General features: G+C 45.5%; 1 protein-coding gene across 4 annotated transcripts in view; it reads left to right on the top strand.

Moving 5' to 3' along the window:
• Positions 1–21216, top strand: part of EZH1 (enhancer of zeste 1 polycomb repressive complex 2 subunit) — a 36005-nt gene that overhangs the window by 10435 nt on the left and 4354 nt on the right. For 2 of the 4 annotated variants that reach the window (XM_078065764.1, XM_078065762.1), the window contains 17 exons: positions 1023–1142; positions 2504–2624; positions 5221–5397; positions 6457–6559; positions 7092–7255; positions 7636–7727; positions 11546–11726; positions 11972–12168; positions 13650–13741; positions 14650–14690; positions 15180–15305; positions 16260–16438; positions 16944–17039; positions 17462–17543; positions 18008–18088; positions 18489–18573; positions 18817–21178. In XM_078065764.1, coding sequence (XP_077921890.1) covers positions 1023–1142; positions 2504–2624; positions 5221–5397; positions 6457–6559; positions 7092–7255; positions 7636–7727; positions 11546–11726; positions 11972–12168; positions 13650–13741; positions 14650–14690; positions 15180–15305; positions 16260–16438; positions 16944–17039; positions 17462–17543; positions 18008–18088; positions 18489–18573; positions 18817–18877 — 1998 coding nt within the window. In that variant the 3' untranslated portion in view covers positions 18878–21178. Of the gene's footprint in view, positions 1–1022; positions 1143–2503; positions 2625–5220; positions 5398–6456; positions 6560–7091; positions 7256–7635; positions 7728–11545; positions 11727–11971; positions 12169–13649; positions 13742–14649; positions 14691–15179; positions 15306–16259; positions 16439–16943; positions 17040–17461; positions 17544–18007; positions 18089–18488; positions 18574–18816; positions 21179–21216 lie in introns of those variants that run through there. The other 2 variants (XM_078065763.1, XM_078065765.1) reach the window with 1 other exon arrangement.

Raw genomic sequence — 21216 nt, 5'->3', positions numbered from 1 at the left:
TGAATAACTAGGATGGTAAATCTGTAACTTAAAGAATAGTCTATTCACCTATTATTCTCCTCAGTTAATGAGTATAATCATGAGTGTTTTTGTTTTTTTTTAAACAGAAAAACAAAACATTTAGTGTCTGATTTCCTGGGCTCTGTGTACAAGCTTCAAAACAACCTCGTTTGTGCCTTGTTTGGCACGTCTGGTACTTTGATATTGGAAAAGAAGTGCCCAGGATAATGGGCAGGAATACACTGATCAAAGGGATATTCCTTCTTATAAATGTAAAATTCATTCTAGTTTCTTAAAAAGAGATAATATTTTTAAAATATAAAAAGTAGGGGCGCCTGGGTGGCTCAGTCAGTTGAGCGTCTATCTGCCTTTGGCTTGAATTGTGGTCCCGGGGTCCTGGGATCAAGCCCCACATCGGGCTCCCTGCTCGGCAGAGTCTGCTTCTCCTTCTGCCTCTGCCTCTCCACCCCATCTTGTGCTCTCTCTCTCTCAAGTAAATAAATAAAATCTTTAAAAATAAATAGATTAAAATAAAATAAAATAAAATATAAAGAGTGGGTAGTGTATTGAAAGCAGTTTTCTTTTCCAAAACAGAATATGACTATAGTTTCTGTACTGTTTCACTTCCCCTGTACTGTCTCCATCACCTCTGCAGCTAAGTTGATGTCAACACTCTTAACGTTTAGGTCCTCAGGAAAACTTCCTCATCTCCTAGGACTTTCAGAGGCCCTTTGCTGTTGTGTACAGCCCAAGGAGACCAGCAGCTTTAAATTGAAATAAACACCAGCTGAGTGTGAGAGGCACCGTGCTGGAGTCTGTAGATGACACAAAGATGAAGAAGAGATAGCCCCTGCTTTGCAGTGGTTTATAGTCCAGTGGTTCCTCTTCGGAGCTGATTGTTAAAAGCCCTCTTAACTTGTAAGAATTAGAAGACTACTGGGATCAACTTGGAAGGAAACTGCAGTTCTCTCTTGGGTTGTGTGCTTGCATTTCCCTCTCCATTGTCTTTGCTTATATTTCAGTGTACCATAGAGAGCATTTTCCCAGGATTTGCAAGCCAACATATGTTAATGAGGTCTCTGAACACAGTTGCATTGGTTCCCATCATGTATTCCTGGTCCCCTCTCCAGCAGAACTTTATGGTATGTGTTGAAAGCACTGGGGTAATTGTGTAAACTGTATGATTTTCTTATGTTTGTATGCTGGCACTTCTCTTAGGGTAAAGGTTGTCAGATTATACTTAACAAAGCTTGGACATGCAGGGCAGGCTGTTGTTGTAATATATTTACTCTAAATATATATGTGTATATATATAGCAAGTTGTTCTTACTTGTTAGGTTTTATGCTCCCTGAAGTGTACTTCTGAGTTAATGCTGGTTCCTTTTTGAATGAATGAGACTGGGCAAGACTCCAATTCTCCCTTACTACTTTGGCCCAATTTTGTAACATGCAGTTAAATGCAGTCTAAATCAGACACTTGAGGCTTAAGGAGGTTGACATCTCCCTGCTGAGGGAGCAATCCTTTCTGAATCCCCTAAAGGCAAGATGCTATAAAAGCAACTGAGATAACAGAGGTGCACATGGATCCCTGAGCCTTTCATCTGGGCCTTTATACTGATTCCTACTAGGATTAGTTTTGGTTCTGATAATCAGTCCTCTCTAAATACTGCCATTGTTTATCATCTGCCTGGTGACAGTTCTGACTGGAATAGGATATAGGTTTACAAAAGGGAATCATCTGTTAGAATAAAACTTCACAGTAATTTTACTTAATACTTGGGGAATTAAAAACAACCGTGTTTTCTGCTGAACAACAACAATACCAAAAATCCATTAGTATTGTTTCTTTAGCCAGGAAATGTTCATAGCTCATGCTGCAATCCACTTTAAGTTCCCACTGAGTGTGATTGACATGAGTTATAATCATAGTTTTTTATTATGATTATGGGAGGTTAGTCTTAGTCCGTATAATAGAATATCCAGAAACTTTATGGTTGCCCAGTTTCTGTGCTAACTGTTCTAGTTATATTGCAGATTATACTCTTGGAAGCCTTCCTTTTCATCTGTGTGTCTCCAGTTATGAGAAGAATTAAAATTGAAGACTTTTTAGACTGTTGTTTAAGTGATATTTGTACCTGTTTTACAATGATGTTTAGTAGATAAAATTAGATAATAGATGGAATCACTGTGAATAATAAGTATGCTGTTAGATTCTAGATGTTGGTGGAAATACCACTGTTAGGATCAGGCTAAACATTTGGTAGTTGATATCCTCAAGTAGTTAAACTTACTTTTTTCCCTAAGAGTAACATTGCCCCCTCCCATTTGAGGTTTTGCTGGCAAAACATAAATGGCCAGTCTTTAAAAATGCAGGAAACTCTGTAACCAAAGGCGTTTTCAGGAAATTCAAGCCGCAAAAAAGGCCCAGCAAAGATTCCATTAAACAGGAAAGAGGAGATGCCTAGTGGATTCATGGAATGAATCACATCTGGTTTGATTTCAGGTAGAAGATGAGACAGTTTTGTGCAATATTCCCTACATGGGAGATGAGGTGAAAGAAGAAGATGAGACTTTCATTGAGGAGCTGATCAATAACTACGACGGGAAAGTCCATGGTGAAGAAGGTAGCGGTGCTGGGCTCTTTGGGAGAAAACTTTACTAGAGTGGTGCCCCTTCTGGGGTATATCGTCATCTTGCTTTTATCTGCTGCCTCATGTGTACAGGCTGAAGAATATTTCAGTGTCATCACGTGGCTAGGAGTAAACATTTTATATTAAAAATGTCCTCAGGGTTGGGGGGGGATGTCCTCAGTCAGATTTTATTTGTTTGTTTGTTTGTTTGTTTGTTTGTTATTCATTTTAGAGAGTGAGAGAACAGAGGGAGGGGCCAAAGGAGAGGGAGAGAGAGTCTGTTTTTTTTTTTAAACAAAATTCACATTTTATTTAGGTTGAAATAAACTATACAAAATTGATTTTCTTCACCAAAAATAACAGCAATATTTTCTGTATTATTCCTAGATAAGCCACAAAACACTTATTTTTGTAGGTTTTCCAGGTTTTGTTTATAAACCAAGACGAGGCAGTAGATATAGTCATGGAAAAAGAGGAAAACAGACAAATCAGTTGTCAGTATCCATGGCCTCTGATCCTGTCTTGACCATGAACAGAGGTGTTCAACATATACCTGCTAAAAAGCTTATGAAGACGTAGGTGTTCTACAGACACTTGCTAAAGAGCTTATGAAGATGTAGGCTCAACAAAGGAATGTCAACAGCAACAATCCAATGTGGAACAACAATGGCAGGCTCTCCCATTCAAACTTTAACTGTAACTTGTTCCTTTAAGTTTATTTGATAAAGACAAAATCTCTACTGCAGTCCTTGCCTGGCAAGCTCGCACGTTTCTCTCTCTCTCTGTCTGGTAACTCCCTTAACTGTCCATTACAGATTTTTAACATACTAACACTCCTACTATTCAAAGGTCACTCTGAGCTTCATTGTAACATTTTATAAAATGTACTCCTTCCTCCCATACCTCTTCAAAATCTTTATCTTCTAAGAACTGATAACTCAATACCAGACAATTGGATCCAGTGACAATAAATGTTTTATCTAAAATGACTTAACTAAAACAATTCCCAAGTGCCATTAGCAGAGATCCCACAGAAGTGTAATGTGGCACTTTCAGTGCTATCTTCTGGAACAGGTATGTCTCCAAAGCATGAGAGTTTAAACAGGGGCCATTTAAATTGGCAGATTATCAATGGCTAATGTACTCAATGAGAGGTCGACAGGTCAAGATATTCAGTGATTAAGTGGCCTACATACACCTGACAGCTTTTCTGTAAGATGTTTTCAAATTTCTTACAGATTTTAGGGAGAGAGAGTCTTTTTTTTTTTTTTTTTTTTTAAAGATTTTATTTATTTGAGAGAGAGAGAGAATGAGAGACAGAGAGCATGAGAGGGAGGAGGGTCAGAGGGAGAAGCAGACTCCCTGCCAAGCAGGGAGCCCGATGCGGGACTCGATCCTGGGACTCCAGGATCATGACCTGAGCCGAAGGCAGTCGCTTAACCAACTGAGCCACCCAGGCGCCCAGGGAGAGAGAGTCTTAAGCGGACTCTGTGCTGAGCGTGGAGCGATGAAGGGCTTGATCCCGTGACCCGGAGATCATGATCTGAGCCAAAACCAAGAGCCAGATGCTTATCCAACTAGGCCACCCAGGTGCCCCCTCAGTTAAATTTTAAAAGGAGTGGGGAGCACTGAGTGTTATATGTGGCTGATGAATCACTAAGTTTTACCCCCGAAACTAATAATACTCTATATGTTAACTGAATTGAATTTAAATAAAAAATTAAAAGAAATGTAAATTAAGAAGTAAAAGGAGTTGGGACATAAAAGGATTTTATAGATATAGTAATCAGTGGCTGGAGAGAAAGTTCAGTGCACAAAGAAGTATGATCTTAGGAGTTTTCCATAAATCCATCCAAAGCCATTTTGTTCTTCATTTCTCTGAGAATGGCAATGAGCATAATCTCTCTGTCCTACTTTGATCCAGATATACCCTGAACTCCCAGAAATTGCTTATAATATTCCGACGATCCTGAAGGCGAGTCACTCGGATCTAGTTGTAGTTCTAGAAAGGGCTGCCAGTGTGTAAGAAGTGGAAAGATGGGGAGAGACTACCCATGGTTTTGCAAACCAATGGCCTCACCAGCTGTTTTGACACTTGTGGGTACTGTTGAAAATGCATTGTCTACCCACAGCGCCCCCTAGTGTTCAAAGACGTTATCCTAGGTTTTAGTGTAACCCTATATAGTATGATTTTAGGAAGCTAATGCTGTCTTTTGATTCAAAGAAGTCACTACCAAGCCATCAGCAGCAAAACCAAGTACATTTTCATGTTATCATTCTTTCTCTGTTCCATCTGTATCCTTTGTACACTTTTTTGAGATTTTGGACCATAAATACAGGTTGATCTGTGACTGAGGAATGAACTACCCTAGTAAGAATAAAGCCTATATAACTGGATTTCCCACTCCAGCCAGCTGAACTGTTGCCATTATAAGAGTCAATCAAATTATTGTAATTTCCTGGTTGTTCATATAAAAATGTACATATGTTATCTATCTAGGTCTCAGGAGTGAGTACAAGAAAATCTTCCTAGAAGGACTGATGGAGCATGAAACAATCACTGCTCATCCATCTAATCTTTATGTTCCAGAGATGATCCCTGGATCTGTCCTGATTAGTGATGCAGTTTTCCTAGAGTTGGTAGATGCTCTGAATCAATACTCAGATGAGGAGGAGGAAGGGCACAATGACACCTCAGATGGAAAGCAAGATGACAGCAAAGAAGATCTGCCAGTAACAAGAAAGAGAAAAAGACACGCTCTTGAAGGTAAATATTCCATTTTGAAAGTGACAGGGAGAGGGAAGAAGGGAGAAACAGAATTGTTGATTATTAAAGGCTGTTGGTGCTTCTCATTTGGTCCACTTAAAAGGAAAACAAAGTAGTGTGTTTGGGAAACATGGAAAGTTATAAAGAAGAAAATATAATTATCCTATAATCTTACTATCAAGGAATAATCAGCATTAATATTTCCTTCTAGATCTAAAAAATGTGTGTGTGTGTATACACACGCACGCAGAGAGTATATACATACACGTACCTAAAATAAATATTATGCTATATGTCAACTATATCTCAGGCTTTTTAAAGTACATGTATGGGGCGCCTCAGTGGCTCAGTCATTAAGCGGCTGCCTTCGGCTCAGGTCATGATCCCAGGGTCCTGGGATCGAGCCCCACATCAGGCTCCCTGTTCCGTGGGAAGCCTACTTCTCCCTCTCCCACTCCCCCTGCTTGTGTTCCCTCTCTCACTGTCTCTCTCTCTGTCAAAAAATAAATAAAATCTTTAAAAATAAATGAATAAAAAATAAAGTACATGTATAAATCAACATGTTTATATGCATCATGTGAAATGGGATCATATCCCCTCCCACACACAATTTTATATCCCTTTTATTTGATCTTCTATCATAAGCATTTTTCCATGTTGTTAATATTTAATTAACTTAATGTTTAATTATGCTCTCTGTTATGTAATTAGATGTCCGGGGACATAATGTCACTGTCTTATTCTTCAGCACCATCATTATGATGGCATTCTTCAATACTCACATCTCTCCACGAAAACTCATGTTTTTCCCTCTAGTTTCCATCTTGGACTGTGGGTTTTGTCATTAACGTATACATGACTCTGATTTCCTTATTACTGGTAGCCTATTAGATAAGTCCAGATAGCACTGACCTTCTTTATGTGTTCCTAAACAGTCAGTGGTTAGGTTAACAAAGCTGCTCTAATCAAAATGCTGTGACCTAAGGGAAAATGACCAAACAGTTTTGTTTGCATACTCTGATTATAGCACTCAGGAGTCTTTTGTCATTTCCAATTCAGGCAACAAAAAGAGTTCCAAGAAACAGTTCCCAAATGACATGATCTTCAGTGCAATTGCCTCAATGTTCCCTGAGAATGGTGTTCCAGATGACATGAAGGAGAGGTAGGGAAAGCTGTCCCGCTCAGGCCATGTAGAGTGCTCAGGCAAAACTGTTATTCAAGCCTATTTTTGGTTAATAAAAGGCCTTGTTTCTGGTAAGTACGCTGTGATTTGCTTGCACTTCTGATTATTTCCTGCTTGCCTGCTTACCTCTAAATGCCCATTCCCATATCAAGGGTCACCATTGCTGGATTTTGAATAAGTTTGGGCAGAGAACTTTTTAAATTCTGCCATTTTTCTGCAGAGTTACTCCAGCACCATGCTTACCAAATCTTTCCCTCTCTTTGCTTTCGCATGGGTGGTTCAGTGGTAGAATTCTCACCTGCCCTCTCTTTGCTTTCAGACATATGCCCAGCCCGGCACAATTGCAATGACATATCCACTTAGTTATACACCCTTCCGTCATCAACGAAGCCCACAAAAAACCCATTCTCCCTTGGCAGGCTGTACCTGGATGGGTGGCCGTATGCAGTCTGTACTTTCTCAGCGAAGACATTTCCTTGGAAGGAATTCTTATCTCTCTTTTTAAAAATAGGTATCGAGAGCTAACGGAGATGTCAGACCCCAATGCACTTCCCCCTCAGTGCACACCCAACATCGACGGCCCTAATGCCAAGTCCGTGCAGCGGGAGCAGTCTCTGCACTCCTTCCACACGCTGTTTTGTCGACGCTGCTTCAAATACGACTGCTTCCTTCACCGTGAGTGGGGCGGCTCTGAAATGCTCTCCTGTTCTCCATCCCCAAACTCCATTTCCTTCTGTTTATTTCAGTTAATCATACAGAGTTCCTGGCTTCTGATCGGATGATGGTTTTACAAAGGGCCGGTTCGATATTCACTTGTTCAGTTGTAGTGTGATGTGCTTTGCATGGTCAGGACAGAATAACCAGCAACCTAAGTGTCCCTGTACCTATTAGCTTTGAAAGGATTGTTGATGTCAGAAATGATTAAATTTTGTGCACCCTGATGGTAGCTGTTTATATCTAAATTTTCCCACAATGGCTCCCTAATTCAGTTTTGTTCTTCCCCATCCTATCAAGTGGATGAACCATTGGAAACAGGACAGTTTTGTTTTTTCCAGCTTTTCACGCTACCCCTAATGTATATAAACGCAAGAACAAAGAGATCAAGATTGAACCAGAACCATGTGGCACAGACTGCTTCCTTTTGCTGGTATGTTTGTTTGTTTTTTTTTAACTTTTATTTATTTAAATAATCTCTACACCCAACATGGGGCTCAAACTCATGACCCCGAGATCAAGAGTCACCTGCTCCTCCGACTGAGCCAGACTGGCACGCCTTGCTGGTATGTTCTTAAACTGTTCTGCCATTGTTAACTCTGTTGAAAATTTAGCAGGAAATGGTCCTTCTGTTTTCTGCTGCTGAGAATACAAACCAAATGAGCCAAAATGTAGCACTCTGGGGGTCATAAAGCACAAATAACACATGACTTCTGCTCTTTTTTTTTTTTTTTTTAACTTTATCCATTTAGAGAGAGAGAGTGAGCAGGGTGAGGGGCAGAGAGAGAATCTCAAGTAGAGTCCACACGGAGTGCAGAGCCCGACATGGGGCTCAATCTCATGACCCTGAGCCAAAATCAAGAGTCGGACACTTAACCAACTGAGCCACCCAGGCGCCCCATGACCTCTGCTCTTAAGGAGCTCCCAGATACTAAGGACTGTGAGTTAGTCTGATGGAGTGAGGAGTGCTGTGTATGACAGCATTTTCTTTGCTGTCTTCCTTTAAATGCATACAAACATAGGAGAAATAACACATGAAAGCACTGATGTTTCATTGTAAGGTAAACAGCCAGATGCCAGATGGACCTTTCCCCGGCGGACAGACTTTATGCAGCAGGATAAATTCCCCTGCATTCATGTGGAAAGGCGGTACGCTTAGAACTCGAAAGGAATAGGTTCAGTTGCACTAGCCAAAGACACAGTTTTGCTTTCTGCACCATACAGTGAGGGTAGATAAAGAATAAAATACCTTGATAAAATTCCTGCTACCAATTAAAATTAGGTTATACAACCAAGTGCCTTTGGGACCATCTTTAGTGGGATAATAGAAGAAAAGATGGTAGAAAGGGCCACTGGATATACATGCGGAAAATGAGTCATATGATAATAGCAAAAGAACAAATAGACTTCATCTGATTTATTTTCTCCCTGATGTGCATTGACTCCTTGCGTGCCAAGTAGCACACTGGCCCTTACCACGTATTATCTTACTTTCATGCTTCCAACAACATCCTGAGTGGAGAAACTATGGGTATTTTGTCCAAAATTTGTTAAGCTGTCAGTGGTGTGGCAATGATGAAATTAAAGCTCTGGTCGAACTCCACAGGCCGTGCTTTTTAAATTACTCCACACTTGGGGCACCTGGGTGGCTCAGTCGGTTAAGCGTCTGCCTTCGGCTCAGGTCGTGATCCCAGGGTCCTGGGATCGAGTCCCACATCGGGCTCCTGGCTCAGCAGGAAGCCTGCTTCTCCCTCTGACCCTCTCGCCTCTCATTCTGTTTCTCTCTCGCTCGCTCTCTAATAAATAAATAAATAAAATCTTTAAAAAAAAAAAAAGAAAGGTGACAGTGATACACAAGCAATATAAATATAACTGAAGAAAAATACACATTTAAAATAGCAACAAGTGGGGCGCCTGGGGTGGCTCAGTCGTTAAGCGTCTGCCTTCGGCTCAGGTCATGATCCCAGGGTCCTGGGATCGAGCCCCGCATCGGGCTCCCTGCTCAGTGGGAAGCCTGCTTCTCCCTCTGCCTCTGCCCCTCCCCCCACATGTGCACACTTTCTCTTTCTCTCTCTCTCTCTTTCTGTCTCTGACTTGCTCTGTCTCTTGCTCACTCAAATAAATAAAAATCTTGAAAAAAATAAATAAATTACTCCACACTTTTAAAAAGTACACCATGTTATATCAACTTACCAGCATTTATATGTTGTCCCTCTCACATCAGTTACCCTGGGACCCTGTACATGCTTCACAAAGATGCCGTCAGTGCCCAAAATGTATGTCTCTGTGTGTGTGTTTTTCTTTTATTGCTTTTTAGAAGTCAGTCCATATTCAGCTATAATGCTCGACTATTTTCCCCCCCACATTTTATTAAGAACATTCTCAATCATGCACAGAAGGTGAAAGATACCTTTGTCTTAGATTTAATGACGTTTTTTCCATATTTACTTTGTCCTTCTATTTGTGTATGCATGTCTTTTGCTGAGCCATTTGAAAATGAGTCGCAGACATTGAGATACTTGTTCGCAAAGTATTTTAGCATGCACTTCCTTTTTTTTTTTTTTTTTAAGATTTTATTTATTTACTTGAGAGAGAGAATGAAAGAGAGAGAGCACAAGAGCGGGGAGGGTCAGAGGGAGAAGCAGACTCCCTGCTGAGCAGGGAGCCTGATGTGGGACTCGATCCTGGGACTCCAGGATCATGACCTGAGCCGAAGGCAGTCACTTAACCAACTGAGCCACCCAGGCGCCCTAGCATGCACTTCCTAAAAATAAAGACATTCTCTTATATAATCACATTATTACACCTAAGAAAATTCACAAGAATTTCATAATATCATCTGTCCATTCCATATTTAAATTTTTTCAGCTGCACCAAGGATAGCTGGGTTTGGGGTTTTCTCTAAACCAAGGTCATCCAGTCATGTGTCATATTTGGTTATTATGTCTTTTCAGTCTCCTTTAATCTCAAATCATCACGCCATTTTTTTTTTCTTTTTGAAAAATCCAGGCTCATTGTCTTGTAGAATACTGTCCCATATTCTGGATTTGTCTATGGTTTTCTCCTCGTGTTACTTAACTTGTTTCTCTACCCTCTATTTCCCATGAGCTAAAATTAGCTCTGGAGGCTAATTATGTTTATGTTAAACCTTTTGAGTTAGAATAGTTGTAAGCGATGCTTTGTGTGCACACGGTAGCACAGGCACATGATGTTGGATTCAATTAATTTTAAAACTTCTCCTTTAGAATTTCCTTTAAGGCCTGCAGGATATTAATCTGAATATCCTTAGTAATAGTAAACATTTATCCTTTACATGTAGATTTGGTTTTCAGAAACAGCTAGAAGTATTTGGGAACCAAGTCTGATGAGAAGATAGATGATCAAGCTGAATGATAGTTATTTGGTCTTTTTTTTTTTTTTAATAAAGCATAGCTATGAAGTAATGAACTATATCCTTCCAAGTTTAACATACTGATTTGGAGGAAAGTTCTAGAAGTAACTAGTGATATTGTACAAATTTAAGGACTACATATTTTATTATTGAAACAGAAGCAATGCAGTAGAATAAAAAGAACAATGTGGCCTGGGGACAGGGAGCCCTGATTCTTGTTCCTATTCTGGAACATTGAGCTATATACTAATATATGGTATATATATATATATGGTATAATATATTAGTATATGTACTATATACATAACATTTATTGTATTAATACTGTACTGTATATTGTATACTATATGGTGTTTTCTATTAGTATATATACTAATACATGGTAATAGAGTATAAGAGAAGCAGGTCCCTTCCCCTTTCTGAACCTCATCTACAGGAGAATGTGTTCTCAAATTCTATATAGCTGACATGCAAATGAGTTTTAGATACAACTCACTGGAAAGTTGAAGATGCATAGATTATATCTTTTTTTAGATAAATTTATAAGTTTGAGAATTTTTTTTTTTAAGCAGGCTTCACACCCAGTGGGGAGCCCAATGCGGGGCTTGAACTCACAACCATGAGATCAAGACCTGAGCTGAGATCAAGAGTCGGATGCTCACCCAACTGAGCCACCCAGGCGCCCCTAGAATGTTTGTTAAGCAGCTTTTATATGGTCACACTGACATGGTACAGAGCAAGAAAAAGACAGGGTCATTGCACGTAAGCGCAGGTGTTAAAGAAGGTGGTTTGTGAGGAGGGGCTCAGGATGGTGACTCTGGGCCTGTTCCCACTTCCCAGCTGTACCGTATCTGTTGCAGGAAGGAGCAAAGGAGTACGCCATGCTTCACAACCCTCGCTCCAAGTGCTCCGGTCGCCGCCGGCGAAGGCACCACATGGTCAGTCCTTCCTGCTCCAACACTTCAGCCTCTGCTGTGGCTGAGACTAAAGAAGGGGACAGTGACAGGGATACAGGCAATGACTGGGCCTCCAGTTCCTCAGGTACACTGAACAGAAAGCGATCTTTTCTTTCTACTCAAGGCCTCTGCTAAACGCGGGATCACTGCCTAACACTTGAAGTTAACTACCTTTTACAAACGGTTAGTTCTTTCTACAGCTTCGCCATAGGCAGTAGAGACAGATGTTTTGGTTCCTCAGGGCAGCATGAAGTCCTTCAGAGTCTGCGGCAAGCTGCCGATGACAACTGCATTCTCTCTTGTCCTGTTTCTTATCTCCTCCTCTCTTAGAGGCCAACTCTCGCTGTCAGACCCCCACGAAGCAGAAGGCTAGTCCGGCCCCACCTCAGCTCTGTGTAGTGGAGGCGCCCTCGGAGCCTGTGGAATGGACTGGGGCTGAGGAATCCCTTTTTCGAGTCTTTCATGGCACCTACTTCAACAACTTCTGTTCAATAGCCAGACTTCTGGGCACCAAGACATGCAAGCAGGTACTAGCAGAGAAGAGCAGGGACACGCGCGGCCCTCCTTTCATCCACTGCTCTGTTGGCCCTTTTGCCGTCTTATGTGGCTGCCCATCTCAAGGGAAGCTGTCTTAGGCTCAGTCCTTCGTGAGTGGGTGCTTCTGGGCCATGAGGTGGGTTCCCCAAACCTGGGACCTTCTGCAGATGCCAGGCCTCGCAGTGCGTGGGGACCTGCTCTCCTCTTCGCTGAATTCTTATTTCTGCCTCTAGCCGCTATCTAACTCTTCTGGATGTTTCTATACTCTTTTAGCTTTTTTTGGTCTTTGTTCTTTGTTTCTGGTTCCTGTCTGTCTTTCTAAATGTGTACCCCTTTCCTAGAAGGGGCTCCCAAGTCTTTCAGGGGACTTTCTTATCTGGCATGCTTCTGCTCCTGCTTCTGCAGCTGCCACTCCCAGCCCCTCTGTCAGTCTCCTCAGTTGCTTTTTCCTCCAGATGTTCTATCGCTAGCTTTTCTAATTGCCACCCCCGATAGCTGGGCCTGGACCGCACCCTTCTCATTCATGGCATCACTAGAATCACAGTCTGGTAGCAGCCGCTGATGCTCTGGAGGCAGTGGGACCTGGTGTCCCAGTGCCCCTCCGTCTCTGCCTGACTGCAAGGAGAAGACAGACCGAAGAGCAGGGACAGGGAGTCACCGGGTGTTAGGGCTGGTCTGTCCAATAGGAAAGGAACACCAGAACTGTGCCATGCTGCTTAGCTCCCTGACTTTTGGAGGAGTCTCTGTGGCCTCTTCTTCATGATGCCTCTACTTAGAACAAGCAATAGAAGCGTAAAGAGAAGTGCCCTTTTCTTTCATTTTGGAGCTCATACCTATTTCCTTGAGGCACAGGTTCTTAACCTAAAAATCTACAGAATCATGTGCAACACAATTTTGTGTGTATTTTCCCGAGAAGATTTGTGCTTTTCACAGAATCTCAAGAGGGCCCACAGCCAAAAAGGAAAAGAAGAAGCAAAAAAAACCGAATGCTATAGGAAAGAAGCACATTGAAAAGAAACCAGCCTTCCAGAAATGCTGGCTTACTGAAATAGACAAGACTCTGCCCTCTTCATACCAGCAGGGGGAGCTAGTGGTTAGCCAAGTGGTGCTGCTTGTGTCCTCTCTTCCACTCAGTTCCGCAAGGTACCCAAAGTCACCCTTCTTAAGAAGAGACAGATAATATTGATAAGAATCATCCCACTCAGGGCTTGGTAGGCAGAGGTATCAAAAGCTACTGACCAGGAAAGTTGTAACTGTGCTCCGTATTTCTCTTTTCTTGAGTCAGGCTAGGTAGTGAAGAATTAACTTCAGGCCAGTGATGCGATATCCCAGTGCCACTCTGTCTCTCCCTAAGTGCTCAGTCAGCTGCCTTCGAGCTCTCCAGAACGCTCCCATGCCCAGCACCTGGTTGGCTCACTTATCTGACCACCTGGCTCAAGGAGTGACAGGTCCTGTTGGATTTCTCTTCCAGGTCTTTCAGTTTGCAGTCAAAGAATCACTTATCCTGAAGCTGCCAACAGATGAGCTCATGAACCCGTCGCAGAAGAAGAAAAGAAAGCACAGGCAAGGGTTGGACAAAGGACTTTCTGTTCCCCGTGCTCTGACCTCCCCCTGGACTCCCCAACTGCCTCCCTCTTGAGTATAGCATTGCACAACTAAAGGGCCAGCCTTCTCCATGTTCCCTGTGGGTCTGTGCCTTGGACCAGCCCTTCTCCCGTCCCTGGATGCTGTGGACCAGGAGATAAGTGTCTGCTCTCCCTTTAAGCTCCTGGCCAGTGGGATGAGAGCTGGCCTCATGGCTCCACCCTGAGGCCATTTCTCCTCGTTGGGTGGTTAGTGACCACTGTTCCCACTTCTCAACTCTGACCAGAGTTTTTTCTTTTGGCACTTGTATTATTTTTCTAAGTTGCATAATAACACTGTCTTTTAGCTAGCCTTTGCTTAGGGTTGGAAGGTTTTTTTTAAATTCAACATTCTGCCTGCCTTGGCTCCCTAATGACTATCACCTAGTGAAGGAAGGAACTGACACCAATTCTAGATGGAGAAGGAAGTCCCTGTAGCTTCTTCTCCCCCTCAGTTCCTTCACTCAGCAGATTCCTGAAAACTCTTCCTACATCCCCATCCTGCAGTTCCTCCACATCCCCCGACCTTCCCCAAAGAGAAGGAGGGAGGTGGGGAGGAGAGGGAGAGGGAGAAACAATAGCATTATAATAGACACAGAGGATTGGGTTTTGTGTTTGTTTTTAGGCATCTTTGTTGTTTATATTTAAATCTCGAAGCATAGAGCAGCTGGACTCCAGTTGGACTCTAGCATCCACCTACCAGGGTAGAGGCCTCCTGTGAAGGGATTTGGGGAGGATAGTCCCCAGTCATCAAACCACAGTCCCTCAGAGCAGGTCGCATTGTTATTTATCCAAAGCTGCAGAGTTCCCTAGAGTCATGACCCAGGCCCATCCGTCTCTCTTTTTTAGGTTGTGGGCTGCACACTGCAGGAAAATTCAGCTGAAGAAAGGTAAGTTGCAGCAGGGCACTCTTGGGCAGTTCAGCCCGAGGTCGCACCCCTGTGGTCCCCCGCCTGCCCCAGCTGCAGCGGCACTTGTTGACCCTGCACCGCTTCCGCAGGCTGCAGATTTGTCTGCAGCAGCTGAGAACAGCTCAGTTTCTTGCTGCAACTGAGAGCACCTCTTTGGAAGCAGAGTGGTGAGACTTGTGGTCTCTGACTTGCCTAGTGAGCCATTTGCCAGGTTCCAGACTTCGTTTAATGTTTGGAATGGCTCTCCTGTCCCGGGCCATTTCCACACTCTCCCCGCAAAGCAAATCACCCCATGGTAGCTGCCGAACAACCATCATCTCTGAGTGCTTCTCGCTTCGGGTGCTAAATGTGTGCCTACAGTGATGGCTGGGACAGCCTCCCCCAGTCAGGGCCATTGCACAGTTGGGAGGGAGGACAACCAGGGGGCGTGGGCACAGCAATGTTCAAGTCTACTCTTTTCTTTCCTAGATAACTCTTCCACACAAGTGTACAACTACCAGCCCTGCGACCATCCAGACCGCCCCTGTGACAGCACCTGCCCCTGCATCATGACGCAGAATTTCTGTGAGAAGTTCTGCCAGTGCAACCCGGACTGTAAGCGTTCTCCGCTTTCCCCGGTAGTCCTCCCAGACAGTCGGCCCTGGTGCAGCCCGCCTGCGCCCCTTGCTGCCTCTGGGCTTTCTGAGGTTCTCTCTGCTGTGTTTTAAGCATTCTGCAGAGGAAACAAGATACTTAAGATCTGGAAAAGTCATTTTTTAAAAACCCGTAGGTGTTTCATTCTAAAAACAACAATTACACAGAAATCAGAAACGTGGGACTCTTTTTCCTTCAGGCTCAGTCACAGCCTCCCTTTCTAGGATGTTGTGTTACAACAGACACAGGTTATGATTCACGTATTTAGTTTAATACTTGGAGTTTTCATATCAGGGCCGTCTGGATCAGCAGAAGTAGGACAGAGGCTAAACGTGCTTCTCCTTCACTTCTTATCACACCGTGCCCTTCCCCGCTCGGGGCTGAGCGGTTTGAGAACAGCCCCCAGAGCCTGCAGAACTTGGTGCCCAGGCAGTTGTGCTGGAAATACCTTCTAACCCCTGGCAGATAACAGTCTCAGCCACAGCAGAGAGGCACTGTGCTGGGGAGGGCAGTGGGTGGAGGAGGGCAGCTTAGAACGGATGCATTCTGTTCTCAAAATGATTCTTGTTTTGATGGTGATGCTTTAGCAGTGAAAAGCACTGATTTCATTTTCTCTGGGCCACCCACCACCTCCCTTCCAAATTCCACGAACAAGGGGGAGGGAGAGCATTGTTGAGGAATCTCTAGGAAACACCTCTCAGTAGTCAAACCTGCTTTTTTGACTCCCAGGCATGAATGTTGGGAGGCACTCTATTTTCTCTGGAAGGAAACTGGACTATATGTTTATTGGCCAGGGAGCTTCTCATCTGTTTTGCCAACTCTCCCCAAACACACAACATTCCTTGCTGACCCTGGAGTCAGACCTGAGCCCCAGCATTAGCCTGCCCCTGTCCCTAACCGCCCCTCTCCCCCCAGGTCAGAATCGCTTTCCTGGCTGTCGCTGTAAGACCCAGTGCAACACCAAGCAGTGTCCCTGCTACCTGGCAGTGCGAGAGTGTGACCCCGACCTGTGCCTCACCTGTGGGGCCTCAGAGCACTGGGACTGCAAGGTGGTTTCCTGCAAAAACTGCAGCATCCAGCGAGGCCTCAAGAAGGTGAGGGCTTTTCTTGGGCCTGCGGGCCAGATAACGGAGGGGGAAAGACAGATTGGCCCCAGCGGCCTCTTTCCGCTGGCCCCTTGGAGGGCTTCTACCGCAAATCCCAAGGGACATGCGTGTACTGAATTAGTGAAGTTTTCTGTCCTGGGGAGGAGTTAGAAACGTGACCCCTGAACTGGCCAGCCTGAGAGGAGCAGAGAGGACAGACATGTCACGGGTGTTGTCTGTTTCTACCTGACCTGCACCAGCGAGTCCCTGCGACTTGGGTCCAGGAGGCCCCCGGGCCTAGAGGAGGAGGTGTCATGTTTCCTTTCGCCACCTCCCTTCTTTGTTTTTCCTCTCCCCAGAACAGAATGGCTTAGACCTTTTTCTGTTTTCAGATCCTCTTAACAGTTGCTTGTTCTTTCCATCCTGCCCACCCCCAGCACACGTGCACACCCAGCACACACCCCGCCCACTCACACATGCCCTGTAGTCTGAGGTTTGACTCCCTCCTCCCCAGCACCTGCTGCTGGCCCCCTCAGATGTGGCCGGATGGGGCACCTTCATTAAGGAGTCTGTGCAAAAGAACGAATTCATTTCTGAATACTGTGGTGAGGTGAGTGCTATCAGTTTGGACCACATTCCTATCTGGGGAGATACTGATGAGAAACTCTGATTTTCTGTGGGCCAGACTTCTATGAATTACTCTCTAAATAACTCAGCTGAGTTCCCGTGTGGCCTCTTGGGGGATCCCACAGAAGGGTTTGCAGTCCTGAGATAAACCACTCTTCTGAAATTCTTTCCCAACTCAGGCCACACAAGGGGGGCAGGCAGGGAACTCTCTTCAGTCTTCATACTGGTCACACTGGGTGGGTATTGGAATGAACTAACTTGAGCTCTGTCTCCTGTGATTCTCATCATGATACTCAGTAAGCACCTACGTGTGACACTGTCCCCTCCCAGCCTTTTCTGTGGGCAGGGTACCATGCCCTGAGCAGATAGCCCGATCCCCTGTTTGTTCCTTGTCTGTCCCTGCAGCTTATCTCTCAGGATGAGGCTGATCGACGGGGGAAGGTCTATGATAAATACATGTCCAGCTTCCTCTTCAACCTCAACAATGGTATGGAGTCTCTTTCTCTGGCCCCAAGGTGGTCTCAGACAGGTCTTTCTACCAGATTGCCCTTACAATAGCCCCCGTTCAGATCAGCTATGATTTCTCCACCATCTGGATGTCAGCAGGTTAAACTTGAAGACACGACGAGCCACAGTTCACTTGCTTTGGGAGAACCCCCATTTCTGGGTTGTGTTTATAATCGGAACACTGAGCACTTACACCTCAGAAATCTCCCTACCCAGTAGATGGGAAGAGGCGATCGGTAATTCCAGCAAAATGGGGGGACCCAAAGGGAGCGCAATGGGGGGACCCAAAGGGAGCGCACCCACATGAGGCCATATTCTTATGATGCGTGCTGCTGGTCTTCAAAATTCCCACTGGATTATTTCTGTTACCATTTAATTGATTTTGAAATCAGGTTCAAGAAGTTGTGGATTTGCCTGGTGAGCTCATGATCTTTCTTTATATAGATTTTGTAGTAGATGCTACCCGGAAAGGAAACAAAATTCGATTTGCAAACCATTCAGTGAACCCCAACTGTTATGCCAAAGGTGAGTTCCCAGTGACCTAGGAGGGAGGGTGGGTGATGGATGCTTTATTTACTATGATTTCTATCCGTTATGTAACTTTTTTCATTGCTGAGTTATTTTTTGTCCAAAGACAGTCATGATTAACATCTGGTATCATTTTGAGTCTGTTTTGTAGTTGGCTTTCTTCACTGAATACATTATAACCATTTTCCCACAAACAAGAATCTTTTAAAGAGAATTCTCTTCCTATATCACCAGCCAGAATAACAGATCTAAAAGGACAGAGGCAACTGTCATCACTGACTGCTTTTTAATTCCACTTTATGTTTTCACTGGGAATTGGGAGAAAGTCAGCCCAGCACCACCGGTTGTTGGCTTGGAGCTGACTAGGAACCTAGCCTTGGCTTTGTCCTGTTTGCAGTGGTCATGGTGAATGGGGATCATCGCATTGGGATCTTTGCTAAAAGGGCAATTCAAGCTGGTGAAGAGCTCTTCTTTGATTACAGGTGAGGTGGCCGGAAATGGTCCTTGGGAGGGAGAATTGATTTGGGGACTTCAGGTGGGTGATATGGAGGAAGGAGACAGTCTTGTGGTGGTGGTCAAGTGTTTCTCTTCGTTCTGCTCTCGGGTACCTGGCGTCAGTTGTAAACTGCTCTGAGGGACGGGGAGAGGGAGCAAAACGGAGGGGATTCCATCTGTTCACTCACAAAAGCCTTGACAGTAACCTGGTTCCTCCTGCCCCGGGACAGGTACAGCCAAGCTGATGCCCTCAAGTACGTGGGGATCGAGAGGGAGACCGATGTCCTTTAGCCCTCCTGGGCCCCACGCCAGCGCTTATGGTAGCGGCACTGTCTTTGCTTCATGCACACACCACCGCTGCTCGAGTTTCCTGCACTACGTGTCTCCCACACCGAGAATCCCCCCCCCCCCCACTCCCTCTGCAGCGAGGCCTCGGCTGTGGCCAGTGGGAACCAGCGGTCTCAGTGAGAGGGGACACAGAGGCAGCTAGGGCTTGGGCCCCAGGAGAGAGAGTTGCAGAAGTGGGAGACCGAGTCTCAGGCCTCAGAGGAAGAGAGCACAGGCTAGGGGTGGGTGACTCAGTGGTTTCTGGTCCGCTACGCAGGCCGTGGGCCTCGGCAATCAACCCGGGCAGTTCCTCACCTGCACTGGCCTGTAATTCTAACTTTCCAAGTCAAGGGTCCTTGTGTAATTGGGTCGCCGGCATCTCTCTCTGTGGTCATAGGACCTGGAGAGGACTGGCCAAGTGAAGTTTGGTACCTGGAGCTTATGAGTGGCCTGCGTTAAGGGCGAGCCTGGCGGGGGGCACAGACTGACTTCAGAGGGGAGACGGGTCACCTTACTACCTCTTCCCTCCTGGCAGGGTTCAAATTCAAAGAGTGTGGGTTCTGAGTGTGGATATTCAACACTGGGAGAAGGAGAGCTAAGTGCTGTTCTTCCACAGAGAGCGAGAGCCGTCCTGGTGACCGTAGTTAAACTGCTAAGCCTGGGGCCCAAGAGGCTCTGAGAAACCTTCTCTCCTCTGGAGATGGGTGGATACATTTTCAGATTCCCGAAAGCAGGTGCCAGTGCGCTGCCGGCTCCTCCCAAAGCTGTGGCTCGGCGCCGGCAGGCGACCCTCGTGCCGCTACTGAAGGAGCAGGGGGTCGTGCCGGGCTGGGCGGGAGCACGCTGGTTCCGGGCTATGGAGTTGTTTTCAGGCCTTTCATTCCCTCTAGAGGCCAGGCCCACGGGGCCTCTGTTGCTTATCTCTTCTGGGTAGATGGGCGAAGGCCTGGACTAGAGAGGGGTGAGGTTCTGAAGGTGATTTACTTTCCTGTCTGATGCACCTGCTGTTGGAAAGGGTGAGTTGAGTGTTTGGAGGTGGGTGAGGGGCTCCCAAGTTGCACGTGGTTAGGACGGCATCACGCTCGCCACACACACTGGCAGAGGGTATTTGAAGCGTTGAGAGGAAGCAGGCCAACCTCCTGTGCCAGTCCACGGTGCCATTCTCTCTGGGAGTCATGATGAGCAAAGCACTTTATTTCTTTGAGAAGGTCTGCAGATTGAGGTGAAGTTTGAGCTGAGGTCTCTGGGGTCCCTGCCCAAGCCCCATTCCTAAGGGAAGGGGAAGGACAGGGGTTGGAAGATTCCCTTCCAGTTCTGTCTCAGCTCCTGGTGGAGTAAGGAGGAGCTTCCTTGCCACACAAGATGTAAATGAGGATGGGGCTGGCTCGAGGAGCTACCCTGTCTATGGCCAGTGTGCTGAGCTGGCAGGTAATAAGGAGCATTGTGCTGGGTAAAAAGGATGTGGGCAGGGACAGGCTGGCCCAGGGAATATTGGAATAGGGAGCCGGCTTCTCTTTTCTCTAGGGAATCCAAGCCTTTCTTCCCTAGTCTATACTGACCACTCCCTTTCTCCAACCCCACTGGCTGTCCCATGAAGCAAGGAGTGGGGTTCCCTCTGGCCAAACTGTCGCCTAGGGATTTTGGTGGGACGTGCACACACACTCACATATCCTCACGCACCACACTTGTGGGCACACATGCACTCAGCCCTGAGCACACGCCCAGCCGGCTCCTGACGGAAGCCTCTTCCCACCTGACTGGTCAGCCCCACCATGATTCTGAAATCTCCATCTGCAGTGGTTTGTATTCATTGTGTACTGGAGACACCTCCTAACTGGACTGTGGGCTCTGAAGTACTCGTAAATTACAGGGAAAAACCAGAGACAAATGAAGGAGGAGGAGTTGGGTCTGTCTGAAATGGGGCTGGCTGTGAGGAAAAGATGGGCAACAGGTTATATCCAGCCGTTGAGAGGCTAGACTGATCCCTCTCTTCCCTCAGTGTGCAGAACCCCCTCCTTCCCAGTTTCAGACCACTAATACTCCTGTTCCGCCAGCATTCCCATCCTGTTCCCCTCGCTGTCCCCCCACCCCACACCTTCAATGACGGGTCTCAACCCCTCCCCCCAGACCGTGGAATGACAGACGGAGCAAGGTGGTGGGACTGGGGGGGGGCTGGTATACGTGCGGCTTTATTGCCAGTGAATTTCACGCACTTTAAAGTCCTGTGGCTCGTGACCTCTTACCTGAATAAAGTGGTAGAATCCATCTTGGCAAGTCGTGTATTGTGTACTTTGGGGCTGGAA

Source organism: Halichoerus grypus, chromosome 2 (assembly GCF_964656455.1).
Source record: "Halichoerus grypus chromosome 2, mHalGry1.hap1.1, whole genome shotgun sequence".
Classification (NCBI taxonomy): Eukaryota; Metazoa; Chordata; class Mammalia; order Carnivora; family Phocidae; genus Halichoerus; species Halichoerus grypus.
This window is presented reverse-complemented; position numbering and strand designations above follow the sequence as displayed.